This window comes from Montipora foliosa, chromosome 12, assembly GCF_036669935.1.
Source record: "Montipora foliosa isolate CH-2021 chromosome 12, ASM3666993v2, whole genome shotgun sequence".
In the NCBI taxonomy this organism is placed as follows: Eukaryota; Metazoa; Cnidaria; class Anthozoa; order Scleractinia; family Acroporidae; genus Montipora; species Montipora foliosa.
The window spans coordinates 32,751,049-32,768,548 of record NC_090880.1 but is presented as its reverse complement, the minus strand read 5'-3'; the positions used below and the strand labels follow the sequence as shown (position 1 = coordinate 32,768,548).

The window sequence follows — 17,500 nt, the reverse complement described above, 5'->3', positions numbered from 1 at the left end:
CGGCCATCATTGTTCGCCCTCTGGCGAACCACGCGTCTTTCGACGTCACGAACGGAACGGAAACACCGAGAAGTTGTCACGAAGATGCCGCTTTAAAGTAATTGCGCAGAATCGTACACTGTCGTTTTAATTCGGGATTCCTCGTATTGTTTAGGGTGACGTAGAATGATTGACAGCTTGTTTGTGTGTTTACTGGAAGTAACCGTAACCCACACACTTTCGGGCGCCTTTGAATTTGATTGGTTGTCAAGTCAGAAAGCGCCATAACGCAAAATGCATAAAGAGCTTGTCACGGCAGTTAGTTCCTGACCGTTTATTCTGTTAGCAACGTTTACCGTCGACAATTTGTGTACGTCGGTTTGTGTAAGATATGGTCCCTTTGAAAACGAACAGATCATTTTCATGCTCAAAAACTAAAGAGGTTCATTCAACGAACTTTCACGAAGCGTCTGACACTGGAAAGTGATTGATTAAACAACATTAGAAACCATGCGATTTCAGCGATTTGAATTACGAAATCAGCTTCCTCCAAAAAAACTTCCATTCTCGTCCCCATTGTTCATTATTTCCATAACGCGAAAATTCAAGTTGTGCGCATCCGCAGTTGACGAAGGAAGAGACCAGAAAACCGGTTTATCCTGACCTATCCTGTTTGACAAGCGGATACGTGCAGTAGCCAACAACAAAGAGAGACTGGTTTTATCATATGATTAAGGAAAAGGGAAGAGGCAGCCGAAAAGACCTAAACAGTATTGAATGAAACAAGCGTGGTTAATAAAAAGGGGGTCAACTGTATTGTGGTATATATTGATCTGGAACCACAGTAAAACGTAGAGGCACAAATATAATCTCAAGAACTAGATCAATTAACAGGATGTACAGTACAATCAGCCATTTCATAGATATAATACCATACTAGAGTAAGTTTGCAACATCATTTGTACAATATAATACTGATGTCAAGAAAACCTTTGAGTAGAATAGTCTATGGGGCTTGGTGACAATAATAGACATAGTACGAAAGCTTGCAACTTCTCGAATTAATGCATGTTTACCATGAACCCTTTCTTTTTTCAATCCAGATAATCTATATTATTATCCTTTGCGTACCAATAATTCTTGTTGAACCAACCAAAAGAAGTCAAAATAAATTTGAAATTTAGCAACACAATGCGAGCTGCAGGTGCCATTCATTTGAAAAAACCAGTGTGACTGTTGGCTGACAGCATCGAAGAACTGGTCTCGTAAGCGGCATATCGATTTTGCATACAATATATTGGAATAAAATATAGTCATGAAATTTTAATTTGCGCACGTCGATCGAGGATGAACCATTTATTCGAATATAAAATACTTGTCGATCGTTATCAATTTTACTCCATTCATTTACTTGTAGTCAAAGTCAAACAAACAAAGACCTAGCAACCGTCAATTAACTAACGTCCGACCATGTCATATACCATGATCCTTCAATGCACACCACATTTCACTTTGAACACACAACAGCCTTTGTATGTAAATGGCATATTCCCATTCTTATCCTTAAAACTCTCCTGTTCACAATGATTCATTGCCATTTTCTTTATTGCGAGAATTCCATACAGACTTCGTACTCCACTTGTAGACAACTTGCAATGACTAATGCTAGGGGTTACGGATGAATGCGTTCGCAGTCGTCATCGCTAATTAAATCTAAATGGTTCTCCCTTCGCCACTAAATCGGAAGAAACTTTGAAATCTAGGGGCAATGTCTCGTGATATCAAGGCATTAAAACAACCTTACAACTTCACACGGCTATGGAAGTATGAAATGAAGACAGGTTTGTGACCAGTTTGTGTGCATTGCATTCACACTGTATCGATATCAAGAAGCGCACACAAACAGCCTTTGTTTTGGGAAAGGAATCATGGGTATGCTTGCAGACATGAAGTGTTCACGTGTGTTAAGCATGTGAACAAATGGCGCAGCTGCTACTTTTTGAGGCCTTTGGGCCTCCTTGCTGAATTGGAAGAAACTCGAACGTGATGGATACTCTCGGTAGCACCCCGTAGCCCGGGCAGATTTATTTTATATTAAGCAGTGTGAAGTGGTGAAAGTGATTCCATTGACGGGAGACATCCAGCAGAACAAATAACCATTACCTTAGCTCATTGTTCACTTTTCATGTTAAATGGTTGACGTGTCATCGATGTAGCCACGGCAAGTCCTTTAAAAACTTAAGACAGAAGTTTCTAGAAGCCTAGTATTATAAACCCTATATCGTCGACGGCGCCGAGAATCTTCGCCCCCACATAACGTCATGATAGGGCCCGGAAGGGGGAGGGGGAGGGGGAAGGTATTCCCTATTAATTGGCTAATGGGTTTGTGCCGCTGGATGGGGTCGCATTTTCACGATTGGATTGACTATAATGAGGTTGCACTATCAACAGGGTTCCCGACAGAGTTACTAGAATGGGGTCGCAAATTGTCGGGATTTTGGGGGCAAAAAATTCTGGTTAGTGAGATTTAAAAATGGAATGATGATAGAATGGTAAAAAAAAAATTGTTACAGAAAGAACTGTAGCGCTGTTAATTTAATATTTACTAGTCGCATTACATTCCATTTTGAAATTTCAATTAAAAGGCTTTATGTAAGGTTGATGCATGAACAGAAAGTGACTATGCTGGGGTCGCTAAAATTACATTTACCCAAAAGTGAATAAGATGGGGTCTATAATTGGCCACAAAATAGACCAAAAAGGTAGGGGTTCTGAGAGGCCAGCAGCACATACCCAGCGAAAATTGACCCAAGTACCCTTCCTTCCCCCCCCCCCCCCCCCCGGTTACAGAGTACCCAGAGAGAAGATAGGCAGGCGGTACAGCCAAATGATGAAGTTTATGCATCGAGCTAACGCCACTCAAAGCAATTTTACTGGCAATTTGCCATGCCCTTCGATGATGATCAGCGCACTACGAGGCGATTGACAGAAAGGATGGTCTTCAGGTTGCAAATGACATGAAATGAAGGAGGACTCGCATCAAGTCGCTAATTGGGCGGACACATGAAACGAATGGGAAGTCAGTTGAATAAATGCGTAGGCTTACATTGCACTTACAAGACATGATAATGGACTTCACACCGTCAAGAATTTAAGGTCAATGGTCAAGTTTTATTGATCACATACGCCACTAAAAAAATACTTTAATAACACTAGCTAAGCATCTGTACATCATCAGCATCTGTCCTTCATCAGCATCTTTATTTTACAATGGTAATACAACAAAACTGATTTGTTCTGTCGAGTCTATGAAAATATGACGATAAACAGAACTTTCTCACGCGTATTAAAACACGAATCCAAGAATTAACTTTAAATAACAAACCACGTCTGCAATTCGGTCGTGGTGCTGCCGCAGTACCCTTGACCCTAACTTAGGAGATTCTCTATAGAGGGGTCCGCTGACTTCAAAGAACATGATAGAATGGTTTGTAAAATTCTCTTGCAGCGACCTTCACAAGTTCACATGCAAATAACAGATTGAGTTAGCCTTTTTGTTCTCCAGAAAATTATACGGCTATTATTTTATGATTCGTTCATATTTCTACATCGTCCTCATCGGTGTCTTCTTGCACATCGCTTTCATCATGATTAATATTTCCGGCCCGGCTACCTGGTCTGTTGTCAATACCTGAAGATTGCTCAGACCCACTGTAATCAGCTTGTGATCCAGTCTCTTCGAGATCGTCTTCCGACTCAGCATCCACAATTCTACCATCCTTGGTGACCAGATTTTGTACAATTGCCTCATCTACGCCTGCGCTACGAAGGATATCCGCGTACTTGCGTTCTGCAGCTCGTCTTGCTGTGGCTTGGGATTGCTGTTCAAAGAGAAGAGGTCGCTTACTTACGCGTTTCTCCATTTCTTGAAGTTCGCGGTTGTATTCCTCTCTTCGGGCTCGATCACTTTCCCTACAATGCACATCAAGAGGTCGCAGAGTTAAGCGTTCAGAAACCATTAGAATAATTGCCCGTACTTATAAAAGGTGTGGAGAATTCTCAGGGGGCATCCAGAAAAAACGCAACACCGGGGTCACATGGATACTTGCTGGGTAAATGGCCAATAAACAAAGAAGATTATAAACGTAAAAAGTAAGGCAAAGTAAAGTAACGTATCCTTCTTTATACAAGCTGATGCTTAAAGCTTAAAAATAGCGGGGCCGTGTGTAGAAAGTACATAAATAAATATATGCTCCAAGTTGGAGAGATCCAAACGACAGCTCGAAGATGGCGCTTAAGCGCATCAGTGTACCTAAGTAGACGGAATCTTGGGTACCCCAAACTTATTTCATTTCATTTCATTTCATTTCAATGAGTTGGGGGGTACCCACGATTCGAAGTAAAGTAAACAGCCATGAAAGTAGTCACAGAGAAACTTACCTAAAACTTTGGACCTTTTTCTTAGCAGCATTTTTCAGTTGTGCACTGTTATCATTCGCCATGACTTTTCTCGTCACTTCCGGTTTTAACAATTTTTGTCGCCGCCGCCTCCTTTTACCCTGTTTGACCTCATCCCGTTCACTGTCTAGCCTCTCTTGCAGACTTTTGCGCACTGAACTCTCGCGTAGACGCGATGACTCTGTCGTTCTGAAGGCAAACAAATTTCGCGAAATGATAATGGGTTAAATAAAAAACTTACGACATGAAGAATCTGGTCGAAACCGAGGGGCCAGGAATGATAGGGGTGGAGGTATAGCGCTGTGGTGAGAGCACTCGCCTGCCACCATTGTGGACCGGGTTCGATTCCCAGAGTTGGCGTCATATGTGGATTGACTTTGTTGGTTCTCTACTTCTGGTGAGGACAGAAAGGCACGGAAACAGCTGAGAGAAAGGAGAGTGGACACCTAAAGAAAGATGTAGTCATACCGCAACGATGGAAATGCTACAAAAGGGAAGGAGACCCTGTAGTACCTCCCTCACCTGCCGATTCTGCTTCAGTCTGCTTATTACACATAGCTAAAGTACTCTCCGATTAAACGAAAGCATTTAAGCTGCTTACAGCGCGGAAAAAAACGCGTGCGACGTGTAACAACTGGAATTCTTTTAACTTCTGCTTAGCTGAGAAAAAACGATAGACTTTTTCGCTGAACATCTAGAGAGGTAATGCACCACCAAAGCACTCAACACGACCACTGAACATTGCTTTCCTACGGCACCCTTGAATGCTTCAGGTAGGAATACGCAAAACGCTCCTCAGCGACTTCTAAGTATGCCCGGCGGACTTGATAAGCTTTTTTAAAATTATTTTCTTTTGAGCCGCTTTTGGGAAGTGTAAGCAGTGACTGAAAGCAAACGATACGGAGGCGACCACAAAGGGTGAGAATTATTCTGCAACACAACAATAGACTTACCCAAATGGAAGGGTGTCCCGTGGAGTGTAGGACCTGGCACTAGAGGGTCGTTCCCTGCTGGCAGAGCGCTCTCTGGAGGATCCCATGCTGTCTTGTATTTCTTGCGACCTCATTGCTCTCGATTTCCGGGCACCGGATACTTGCTCTGTTTTCAATGCAAACGGTTCGACAACAGTAGGTTCTCTCTCTTTTTTCTTATCTCTCATCTCTTTTTCAAATTGTCTGTGCAGGGCATCAAACTCTGGTATAACAGTGTTAATCTGAGGTCTAAATTTGTGCTCCTTTGTCATGAAAGCATTCTTGTTTCCATCTTTGCTCAACTTGCTCCGAAACGTTCCCAGTGTGTAATCCTTTCCTCTAGATTCCATATTTGGGGGTAAACGGGACATGGCCAGTGTTTCTTGCGCCCGCATTCTCACGCGGATCGCTCTGTACTCCTCTTTCTCAGCCATTCTGTCCGCTAAACTCAAGTCAAACAAATGATCGGGAAAAGGATTTGCTTTAAATGTCTTCTTATCGTCCAGCTTGCCTTCCAATTCCGACAGATTACTCAAAGATTTCGTTCGCCGCAATTTTTTCTTTTCCTCCTCTCGTTTCATAAACTTAAAGGGTCTTTCGGAAGATTTAAGAATGGCTTTACTAAGCTCCCTCACCCGATATCTTCTTAGTTCATTTTGACGCGTGATTTCATCATATAGAGGCAAAAACGTCGTGGCAGGAACAGGCTGGGCACGAAATTTCTTATGCAGCTCTGCTTCTTCATTTTCTTGTCTCCTTTTTAAATCTTCTAATAGAATCTGTTGAGATCTGGTTAAGTTCTTCGGCGTTTTTTTTGCCTCTCTCATCGTCATAGAAAACGGTTTGGGAATAGTTAATTTCAGTGCCCAATTCTTTTTGTCCTCGCGTTTTTCACGAGGTGGGCTTGGATCTGCCGGGTAATCATATACAGAAAACCCCTCCCACATGTCTTCCACGATATCCAGGGCCGAGGATCTTTGAGGAAATATCTCTGTGTAAAACGACGTTCCGTCTTCTGAAGATTTTCTTGTTGCAGTCATCTCATCATCCCTACGGTGATCTCCTTCAGTAGGATCACTTGAAGATCTTCTACGAGAAACTTGCAGTTCTTCCAGAGATGAATAATCTACAAAACAAATACCGACAACAAATCATTATTATGGGTTCCTGGTGGAGCCCTTTGATGGTCTATGAACACGAGGTCTAGGTAGGGAAGTGAGTTTAGTCTCCTGAGTATTAAAGAAACCAAAATCAAGATCAGCCAGCTGAGGACCAGAAAGTTTCACTAACTTCAGTGGCATTTAAAAACAAAACAACAATAATTTGTTGAGCAAGAAGGTGCTGAACAATGATGGAGAGTACGGTGTAATCATAATGTTTTTATTCTCCCGTGAAATGAAACGTATGGAGCTTATTTTCCACATGTCTGTCGTCTCCATTTCTAATTCCCAGCAGGGTGTCTGGGTGGTTGTGAAGGCCAAAGGCAGAGAATAAAGAGCTCTTATGGCTTTGTTGTAGAGTCAAAAATTTAAAACAACAGTTCCTTTTAACAATAACATAAAGGACCATGGTGCAACTGTGCACGTTTTGGAATTAACCAGAGGTCATAATTTTCTGTCACAGATTCTTTTTGTTGTCAAGTGACATTAGACTGAAATTACATATTTTGGACACTGCTTCAGCACTTAAACAGGTCATCCAGTAAAATACACATGGTGATTGGTCGTGTGGACAGTAAAACTAGTCGTTCATTTGCGCACCACTTTGCAATTTTGTGATGCAATGTTCGTGGATTGGCAGTTTGCTCTGAGGAAGTTGCAAGTTCAAATTTCAACTTGCTGTCAGAGCTACCAGCTGTTTATGTTCCAATGCGGAGTCAGGTATTTGGATCCGTTCAAAATAACCTTGATCTCTATTTTTTACAATATAAATTTATGGCATAATAACTCTACATTGGGTAGGATTCGCGAGGCTGTGCAAAAATTAATTTTTAAATGACACATCCACAATGTATTGCCTGTGTCATTGTTTGCAAACCTTGAATTATTGCAAGTTCTGTGAAAACTGTTCGTGTTGTCTCAAATACGCATTCATCTACCTAAAACAAAACTCATAAGAATTAAATTTAGGACCATAAGGGGGTTGAAATATCAATTCAACAACACGATTTCTTAGCATTAAGCGCAACTGGTTTTCCGTGAAAACTCTGTGGTGTCAAAAGTCCATACAACAACATCTCCATTTGCCATTACTGGATTCCATGCATAAACGTTCTTTGAAGAAATTAATCATTTCAAATCCATTTGAAGGGCCTTCCAAAATATTAAAGTTATCAATTCCAAACCGACTATGGAGAAGGTTCACAATGTAATGACAGTTCGAGGCATACCATTGGACTTCAACTGTCCATACATTGGGAAATTTGAACCCTCAACTTGCTCGGAGGAAAGTGTCAATCAAAAACGCAATATTGCAAAGTGGCACGCAAATGAACAACCAGTTTCACTGTAACACTTGTCGTTATATTTTTTTTGCAAGCCCCGTCATCTTGTTTAGATATGTACATTGAATCAAAAACCAAAAACGTTATATAATACTGACTGAAAGAATCACAACCTTAGGGGCCAACAACGAAAACCAAGGAAACAACTCTTAAACTTTTAAATAAGATACAAATGCTTAAATTGTGCAGATAAGGGTCAAGATCACTTCAGCCTCAGTTACCTGAAAAAAGAGAGTGACCCTGAAAAAGAGTTAAGCATGTAACCTTTAATTGCTAATTTGGATGCCTACCACTGTTGAAAACAGCTTCTCCAGAGTCTGGGGATTATGGAGAGAAGAATAATAATGTAATGGTCAAGGGATGGATTGTTTACCACGTTGGTGACCCAGTGAATTCAATAAGTGCTGGCAGTCGATGAAAAGCATTGGATACATCACTCAGAGAAGTCCACTACTTTTTTCCATCAACTGAGGCAACTAATCAAAGACGGATTCTTTAAAATCTAAGATTAAAATTCATTTATTCAATGACAACAGTTGGTTACTGTATTCAAACCAGCTGCCACCTTTAAAATGTTATTGAATCCCCTGACCACTGCAGATGACTCCATACTGGAACAATGATACAGGAAAATTTCTTGCACACCAAATGGTCACATGATTGTAGATAAAAAGTCGTTCAAAATGTTTTGAATATTTGCACACAACCAATGCAACAATTTTGTTCACTGTCCTCAGACCGTGACGGGTTGACACGGATGGTTCAGTACACCAAGGCTAAGGTTAGGGTTAGAAGGCCAAGATGAAACTTTCTGCAAAGTTATAAGAAACTTTTGTACTTCAGAATCAGAGCCACCTTTAAAAAGTCACAGATTTAAGGTGTCTCTGAATCCGCTGTACAGAATTTTAAAAAATTTTGCAGAAAGTTTCATCTTGTTCTTCTGATCACTTTCCAGCAACAAAAAAGGGGTCACCAAGTTTGTTTTTCAAATATGAGCAACTTTAAACAAAATAAGGGGTGTTATTACAGGGCTTTTCCATTGCCATGGTGACTTATTATATCACAATAATGACCGCACCTTGTTCAGCAAATTATTGGTGCATGGTACCATAACATTGCTAATACCTGATGCAGCATTGTAACGCCAAACCTTCCAATAAGAAGGTTACTTGACAGCATTGCAACTGGTTTGAGCCACCTTAACTGTGTATGCACAGGAGAGTTATTTTGAGACCATGGAATTCCAGTTTAAACTGTTACCTTCATTTTCCTCATGGTCGACTGCTGTTGTTTCATCCCTCACTGACATATCCCTAATGTGATCCTGCGGTCTCACTGACATTTCAAAATTTCCCTTTCTATTTGTTACCGTTTCATGAAAAGGGTCATAACCATCGGAGGAAACTTTTCCACGAATTCTACTTTCATCAAAATCGTCTACAGAAATCCTAGTCCTTGAGTCCAAATCGAATCCATGGCCAGATTGGAGTTTGTCTTTTTCAGAATAATATAGTTTCTCTAACGTTTTCAAAGTTTTTTTGTGCTCATTTTTTAATGCCAGCAGATGTTCATAAAAATGTTCCTCGTCGACATCCTTCAACTCTCGAAAAGAATCCGATAAAGAATCCCGCACTGATCGTTTAGGCTTATGCCCTTGGTGCCGTCTTTTTGTTCTTCGAGAGGAAGAAGGACTGCTACCATCCATACTTCTTAATTCTTGACTTTCGGGTGGTTCAACTTCCAAACTAATTGTTCTCCTTTCATTTTCAGTTGCTGGTTTATTTGTTCTAGGGTGTCTGGGGGCAGAATAGCACAGATTTCTCGTAACGGATGCTCCGTGACCGGACGCCATGTTGCAAGTAAGTTCGTAACAACCGCGAGTGGCTTTTCGTTTTGTGTTGGCAACCAAGACGAATCATACACCGTATAAGGGAAGGGTGACAGGGAAGAGCCAATTGATTCCAATATAGATGTAACATGCATCTAGATCTGCATTAACAGAAGTAGAAATGATTCTAATGTGGTTTTATAGCATACGAGTAAACAATCTTAAGAATTTCAAAATTCCTGGGGTGTCTTGAGATATACTTATTTATTTTCTACTTGCCCCTCCCCACCCAGAGATGCACTGAACACTCGAGCCTCGTTTCTTTGTTGTCGTTACCAGTCTTTTTATTTTCAACGGTCTCAGGAATTTATCATGTCCGAAGCCGCGTTGTATGTGTTTGGTCTCATTGATGGAATTGGCTTGTTGTTTCTTACTGTATATTTTGTATCCTTTAATCATTTGATTTAGTTTTCTTATTTTCGTATTCATAACTAAGCAAAAGCATGATTGATGACGAGTTTATGAGTTTAATTTATTTTCGATCTGTATGATCGAGTGTTTCATAGAGTACTCACCCATAGGCTGGGCTGTCTCTTTTTCTGACACTCCATTATTGTTCTTGGATATTGTGCAAGTATCTTTTTCGTGGTCAAATAATTTTTTGAAACCATTTCGGTAGTGTAATCGAAAAAATTGAATCTCTAGCTTATTTTTTATTCTTTCAATGAATTGTCCAATCAGCTTTTCAAAGATGTTGGCAGAATTTTGTAGGGAATTCCTTGACATGTCATTTAATTTTGCATCGTCCAATCCAGATAATAAATCTGTCAGATCTCGAATGTGACTACATCAACGCTACAACATGTTGCCGGAGACTAAACGTGGTAAGTAAATTATAAAGGATGCGAGGGCAACCGCATTAATGTCAATTTTGTTTATTTGAAAGGTAAGCGAAAAGCAGTTTAATCACAACAATTCACTCAGGTGTCGTTAAATCTAACTACTCTCATGCTTTTTTTAAACACGATCCTTTCTAATGCCTTTTCTCATGTTTTTAATGTACAAAGTCGATATAAGCACCTGCTGGACATTTCATATTCATGAGAATAAAATGTTATGATACTTTGCATGGGTGTGTGTTTGCTTTATCATTTCAGTGGATTCTTCCAGAGATGGTTGCTCATGGAGTTATAACAGTTCTGTTACTTGTTCATTTTCAATGGATCTTTTTCATTCTCAATGCCCCATTATTGGGTTGGCTTTTCTATAGGTATGTTTAAATGACCTCTAGATACCTGTCTTAGAGCAACGAGAAAGAAAACAACCTCCAATGTACGACAAAATTATCTGTGAGCATCGAACAAAAATGCTAACTTAATATTGTGTATCTTCAGTTTAATTTTTAATCACTTGTGCATTAATATTAAAAGTGAGCTTTCAGTAGCATGTTACTTGACATAAAGAAATGTCTTGAAACAGTGACTGATTGTTTGGAGCTTTCTTTCCCCTCATCTGTCATCATTGTTAGTGCGCTCGACTCCGGATCGAGTGGTCCGGGTTCGGGTCCTGGCTGGGGATATTGTGTTGTGTTCTTGGGCAAGACACTTTACTCTCATGGTGGCTCTCTCCACCCAGGTGCATAAATGGGTACCAGTGAATTTAATACTGGGGGTAACCCTGCGATGGACTGGGCATCCCATCCAGGGACAAGTAGAAATACTCCTACGCTGTAGTCGCTTCATGCTACAGAAACCGGAGATAAGCGCCGGCCTGATGGGCCTTCTAGGCTCCCTTTTAGGTGTCTTTGTTAAAAAGTTGACCAAGGGTACTATTACTATCATCAATAAAATTATCATTAATTTTAATATATGGGTGTAATCAAAGGAAAACCTCTCAAAGACCAAAGTTTTTAACATGTTCAAAGTGACCGATTGTTTATGAGAGTAGATGAAAGTGTGTGTCATTGGAGGAAGCAGGAATTTTAACCATTGTTATCATTGACTGGTCAAGGCTGTGCATCATTTTAACAATGATGACTTGTTAGAATGGTCGACACTGACAGACCCTGCTATGCCGACAAGGTCAGCTTTTCTTTGAAATAAATTCAAAAATTCACAACTTCAGTTTTGCAAGTCTGGAAGTTCCTTTTGTGGTTGAATTTCAGGTATTTTTCTAGTCCTATTCTTCTCCATTCTGGCATTTAAGTTCCATAGTACAGTTCACCATCCTTTTCTGTCCAGAGCTTTCTCTTTCCAGCTTTCATAGACTATCACCATCAAGTCTTTTGAACTGAATCAGGGCTCTAGAACTGACTTTGTTTTTTGCAGATTCGTGAACAAGCCTCCAGGAAACCTTGGATTATATGACCCAGCGGAGATTCACAACAGACATGAATTAAAAGGATTTCTGAAAGAAGCTATGGTCAAGCTTGGATTTCATCTAGTTTTCTTTTTTCTTTATCTCTATAGGTAAAACTAATTTAGTCTTCTTAGTTTTGGGTTGCATGGAAGGTCAGCCCCCAGTTGTTCAAATGATGGATAGCGCTTAATCCACGTGATAAATTACTATCCAATGGATAGCGATTCATCTGGTGGATAGCGTTATCCACCTTTTGAACAACTGGGGTCAGATTAATACCAGCACATATATTATCATGTTTCTGTTTTACTGATAAGTGAGGGCACGGTGAAAAAAGTGGTAAGCAACTCCTGGTTATTGAACTCAGGATTGGTTCCTTGAAGCCTTGCTCCAGTACCATGCGGTTGCCTTAGACAAGAAGCTGCATTCCACTGTCTCACTCCACCCAGATAAATAAATAGGTACAAGGGATAATCATTCAGTCCAAGGAAGGGGACGGAGAAGCAATACCATAATACTGATAAGGATAATTAAACTCTGGCAATATGAGACCTTATGTGGAACTTTGCTTGACACACTTAAAACTTTCAAACCTGAACTAGCCACTTATATCCACAAATGTAATTAGATTCACGCCCAGTTTTGACATCCAGCATGATTAGGGGGTGCAGGGATGGCGTGTGAGAGCACTCGCCTCCCACCAATATGGCCCGGGTTCGATTCCAATCCCAGACTCGGCGTCATACGTGGGTTGAGTTTGTTGGTTCTCTACTCTGCACCGAGAGGTTTTTCTCTGGGTACTCCGGTTTCCCCTCTCCTCAAAAACCAACATTTGATGTCATTTGCTTTAACTTGTTAATTTCAATTTACAGTGTCCCTGATTAGTGCTCTACAGCGCTAGAAGATTAGACACTTAAATAAAGTTCCTTTCTTTCTTTCCTTTCTTTGATGAGGGTATTTAATGCAGCTGTTGCTCTTTTCTTGACAATCAGAGGTTAGGAAAGGAAATCTTTGTGACATCAGTATTGTTTGCATTCCCAGACACAAGTGATGTTGATGTCAGGGACAAGTGCAAGGGGGCATTTCTTGATGCCTACCAAATCATCATGCATTGCAACTGGCCCTCGTTGACGAGTAAAATATTCTCACATACATGTAGAATCTATCAGTGTCATTCTTTGGAGGGAAAAGGTTAATCTGAGAATCCATACCATCTTTACTCCTCAGATTGCCCTTTGCCTCCTTGATTAATCTGAAATACATTTGTCATTATATTATTCTTGTTTCAGTATGATAGCTGCTCTTGTAGCAAGTAGTGAAACTACGAAGGAAAAAGTTGGAAAAACTGGATGATTGTACAGATGCAATGAATGCTGAAAAACAAGATCACCATTATAAAAGTGTTTTTTTATAAATGACACCTTGGGTTTTTTTAAATCCACACTTGGAACCTGGCTTTGATTCTCATTGCAGCTAGAGTTTCTTCACACTGTGACCTGCTTTCAAGACATTGGGTTAAGCATAAATTACGTCATTCTTATATGTCTTGGATACTTCTCACACAATAGAACTTTGCCTATTTCAGTGGACTGTATTCCACTGGATGATTCACTTTGTGCAGTACAGTTCTCATTCTCTTTTCTAGAATTTGGGAAAAATGTTGCAAAGATTTGCATTTGCTTGGTAAGTAGCTGTGTGCTTTAAAGCAGGTCACAAAATATTTCTAAGCAAACAAGAGAAAACTTCCTTTTTGGGCGCGAGTTATAAACTGTTAGTTTTGAGACATGTGAAAAAAACAGCCCTTTTAAGCTTTGATCCAATTGGCAAGTCATTGCTCCTTGCAAAGATGCTGGCATAAGAAATGCAGCTTTTTTCATACATTATCTCTAGGAAACCAAAAGTAAACCATTCCAAAAAAATCTAGAGCACTTGTATAATTTTTTAAATATTCTATTTTGTTTGACCACATGCAAAAGTTCAGCTAGTTTTGAGCAAAACACCCTCACAAGTCATTTAGAACATAATAATATATATAGTTAATGTTTTGAGTATCTTGTTTATGGTAATAATGGATGATGTAAATAATCATTAATTATGTTTTTGTAACCATATCATAATAAAACAAAATGCTAATAATAGCAATATTCTGGACACGTACGAATTAAAAGAAACAGGCTTTTGATTTGTTGCACTGTGTTATATTTGTGTCAAGAATGAAGTCACTTAAGAAGTAGATTAGGTTGTTGTTCTCTTTGTGGCAATGCACTTCACCATTTGCGCCATTGTGATTAGTTAAGGTTACCGTATACCTTCAGGGGTGTCTCGTGTCCGAGCGATGTAGTGGGTGTGGTTTAAACTGTAGATACCCAAACCCCTATATCAAATTAAAGCTTATAGAGCTGGCTATCAAACCATATCAAGATTTTTGAAATTAAATGAATTGTCGAATTTTTCATGACCTCTTAATGCGAACATCTGAATTACCTTTTCAAAGCTACAAATCAAAGCAAATTTTGCTTTCGTTATTTTATTGTGCTCCTCTGTTTCCCAACCCAAAGTGCTAAAAAAAACGTGTCTGCGTTTTGCCATACTCAGTTGCAGTGAAAAGTTATAGAACGTTTTCGAAACAGTATTAATTAAAAGACTGTGAAGTGTTCATACAAAAATTGTTCTCAGAGAAAATATTTTGAAATAAAAAATTCGCAGACACCTTTTTGTTGTCTATATGTTAATCTAGCCACTGTCAAAATTTGGGGGCAATCCGACAAATTCCCTTTAAGTTTTATCTCTTTAAATATCTGCTTTAAGTGAAAATATTGGTTCGAGAAAACAGCGCTAAGACTGTCAATCAAACGGGTAATTTTTACTTCCGCCCAAGACGTAAAACCGCCATTTCTCCGCCGATATTTAATATTTTTGAATAATTTCTTTTTTACGTTAGATATCCCATTTCAATCATTACTTTAACAATCCAAGTTTGAACAAAATTGCCGATCTGAAGGTGTACGGTAACCTTAATTTCACTGATCTTTGTTATTCTCAGGGAATGATTTTGGGAAGTGTTAAAGAGGGGATTGTCCCCCCCAACCCCCCTTTCCTTGTGGATTCAACTTTTGGTCAGAAAATTAATGATCACAGAATGCTATAAAGGAGCATCTCCTTTATAGCATCCTTTTTAAGCCTAACCCCTTCTGCTCACCATCCCTGATTTTCGGTCCAAAACTCACTATCCATAAACAAAACAGTAGCACTATATCAGAGATGGCAACCTCTGGAAATCTAAAATCTGGACATTTTTCTTCATCCAGATCCTCAAACCCCCACAATCAACTCTCCCACTCCCCCTAGAAAAAAACCCACCCACCTGGGGTGGTATTTGGGAAGTGCCTTATTCCATGTGACAAGGACTCATAGTGCTTTGCAATACTTTTGCGGAACCTCTATCATGCCTCAAAAGGCAATTATTGTAACATGCAGTCCTAACATTGGTAGCAGTATTTCATTGAGTAAATACAGTATCGATATCTTGTAGGTAAGTCATTTTCTCCAAGCTTCCATCCTTGCTAGTTCTAGTGCTCCAATGATCCCAGCATGATTTCCAAATGCACTTTCTCGTATATAAGTTGCCAATCCTTCCATTGTTTTGAATTTTTCTACATCAAGGTATCCTTTTAGCATTTCTTGGAAACATTTTCTAACAATGTTGTATAGAATCTTGCGCTTCATTATGCCCCCTCCCAGCACAATGACATGAGGTGACAACACGTAGGTCACATTAAGACACATGACGCCTAGATAATACCCAACTTTCTCCCATATCTCGTGGTCATCTGGAATGAGGTGAAGTTCCTCCGGGCTAACCCCTGCTCGTTCAGCAATGGCCTTTGAATGCACCATACCCTCCACACAGGGACCTTGATGAAATTCACACCCCCCTGGATAGTCATCGCCAGGTAAGACTGGAATCATCATGTGACCCCCCTCAGGATGCAGAAGCCCGTGAATTGGAGAGCCATCTACTACTGCACCAAGCCCCACTCCGGTACCGACTGTGATGTAAACCACTGTTGGGGGACGGGCTGGGTTGGTTTCAGAAACGATTTTGGCCATTTCTGCCAATGCCGGCGCATTTGTATCTGTCTCAAACCCGATCGGTACAGCTGCGCCATATTCACGCTTAAAAAACCCTACGACATCCGCCGAATTTCTCCAGGCTTTCTTTGGGGTTGTGGTGATGTGGCCATAGGTCGTAGATTCCTTGCTTAGATCAATCGGGCCAAAAGAAGCGATTCCAATGGCGTTGAAAGACTCTATGTTCAAATGCGAAAGCTTTTCCTTAAGAAAATTCGAAAGGCGCATCAGTGTTTCTTGAGGAGTGGTTGTTTTTGTTTCAAACGTTTCAATCATTTCAGTTGGATGGCTCAGCTCGGCAATGGCCGCCAAGCAAGTGGTGCCTCCGAGCTCAACACCAGCGATGAGACGGGCCGCCGCCATAGCAGCCTTGCGTAGCTGGCGGTATGTTGCGAGGGGCGCTGTGAAATAGGAAATTCTCCTCTCGCGTGTTTTTTGGGAGCTTGAGTTAAGCACGCGCGTCTTTGAGACGCGGACGGCAACCGGAAGTGAGCTGTTTTCTCTTTTAACTTGTCTTCACACAACCACATTTACACTGCTAAGTATCTATTCTCCATCAGAGATGATTAGTTTAAAAATCTGGGAGACACCATTGTCCTGGCGAGCGAAATGTTGTCTTCCGGTTGCTGTCCGCTTATCAAAAACGCGCGTGCTTACGCGGACGGCAACCGGAAGTACACTGTTTTCCTTTTTTCCTGGGTGGACTGTGGTCAAGAATTGTGGCCGTATGCGTATTGCTGGTTGAAATGTGACGGTTGTAATTCCGTGTTCAAGTACACTAAATGAAAAATCCGCTTATCCAATCAATACTAGTCACTTTATATAATACCTAGCCAATATGACAATCAACCGAGCCTCCCACCATCGCAATAGGCTAGTTTCGAATTGTGCAGCAACAAAAGAACAGAGTCGAGGTTCAGGGGAATAATTAGCATTTTGTATTGTTCAGAACAAAGGAAAATGCAAATTATTCCCCTGAACCTCGACTCTGTTCTTTTGTTGCTGCACAATTCGAAACTAGCCTATTGTAAAGTGAATGTCACAAGATACACCTGGTCTTTGCAGATTCCGGAAGTCGACGGAAGTGTTAATGATAAGTTTCTTTGTGTCACAAGACCGCAGACAAACCGCACACAGCATTTGTTTATCTGGAGAAGCAGGATCGGAGAACAAGGATCGGGGATTTAGGATCGGGGATCGAACAGGGCTGTTTCATTTTTCGAAACGTGCAGTTTATTTAGAGTAGTATTAATGAACCAAAACAATTATTAA

At 40.4% G+C, this 17,500-nt stretch overlaps 4 protein-coding genes across 4 annotated transcripts in view; 1 reads left to right on the top strand and 3 right to left on the bottom strand.

Annotated features, from left to right (window-relative positions):
- Positions 1-49, bottom strand: part of LOC137979317 (metastasis-associated protein MTA3-like) — a 19,371-nt gene extending 19,322 nt beyond the window's left edge. Inside the window, exon 1 of the mRNA XM_068826555.1 lies at positions 1-49. This exon is cut by the window's left edge and continues 154 nt beyond it. The gene's annotated coding sequence lies outside the window, so the exon portion shown is untranslated.
- Positions 50-3,132: 3,083 nt separating this feature from the next.
- Positions 3,133-9,774, bottom strand: LOC137978577 (protein FAM161B-like). The gene is made up of 4 exons (XM_068825565.1): positions 9,172-9,774; positions 5,391-6,534; positions 4,420-4,626; positions 3,133-3,951 (listed from the first exon to the last, which is right to left on the bottom strand). The coding sequence occupies exons 1-4, from the start codon at positions 9,761-9,763 to the stop codon at positions 3,576-3,578; spliced, it is 2,319 nt and encodes a 772-aa protein (XP_068681666.1). The 5' UTR covers positions 9,764-9,774; the 3' UTR covers positions 3,133-3,575.
- Positions 9,775-10,091: 317 nt separating this feature from the next.
- LOC137978579 (protein cornichon homolog 4-like) lies at positions 10,092-14,279 on the top strand. Its single transcript, XM_068825567.1, has 5 exons — positions 10,092-10,183; positions 10,555-10,623; positions 10,897-11,009; positions 12,067-12,207; positions 13,387-14,279. The coding sequence occupies exons 1-5, from the start codon at positions 10,112-10,114 to the stop codon at positions 13,448-13,450; spliced, it is 459 nt and encodes a 152-aa protein (XP_068681668.1). The 5' UTR covers positions 10,092-10,111; the 3' UTR covers positions 13,451-14,279.
- On the bottom strand, positions 14,275-16,671 carry LOC137978578 (putative fructokinase). The gene has a single exon (XM_068825566.1). The coding sequence runs from the start codon at positions 16,589-16,591 to the stop codon at positions 15,635-15,637; it is 957 nt and encodes a 318-aa protein (XP_068681667.1). The 5' UTR covers positions 16,592-16,671; the 3' UTR covers positions 14,275-15,634.
- Positions 16,672-17,500: the final 829 nt, after the last annotated feature.

Bases quoted from the DNA above. Each gene is read 5' to 3' on its own strand.
- LOC137978577 (XM_068825565.1), bottom strand. From the start codon at position 9,763: ATGGCGTCCGGTCACGGAGCATCCGTTACGAGAAATCTGTGCTATTCT. The intron at 6,535-9,171 runs GTAACAGTTTAA...TTTGTTTTGTAG, and splicing joins CGACCATGAGGAAAATGAAG to ATTATTCATCTCTGGAAGAA. The intron at 3,952-4,419 runs GTAAGTTTCTCT...TGTGCATTGTAG, and splicing joins AAAAAGGTCCAAAGTTTTAG to GGAAAGTGATCGAGCCCGAA.
- LOC137978579 (XM_068825567.1), top strand. From the start codon at position 10,112: ATGTCCGAAGCCGCGTTGTATGTGTTTGGTCTCATTGATGGAATTGGC. The intron at 10,184-10,554 runs GTATCCTTTAAT...CGTCCAATCCAG, and splicing joins TGTTTCTTACTGTATATTTT to ATAATAAATCTGTCAGATCT. The intron at 10,624-10,896 runs GTAAGTAAATTA...TTATCATTTCAG, and splicing joins GTTGCCGGAGACTAAACGTG to TGGATTCTTCCAGAGATGGT.
- LOC137978578 (XM_068825566.1), bottom strand. From the start codon at position 16,591: ATGGCGGCGGCCCGTCTCATCGCTGGTGTTGAGCTCGGAGGCACCACT.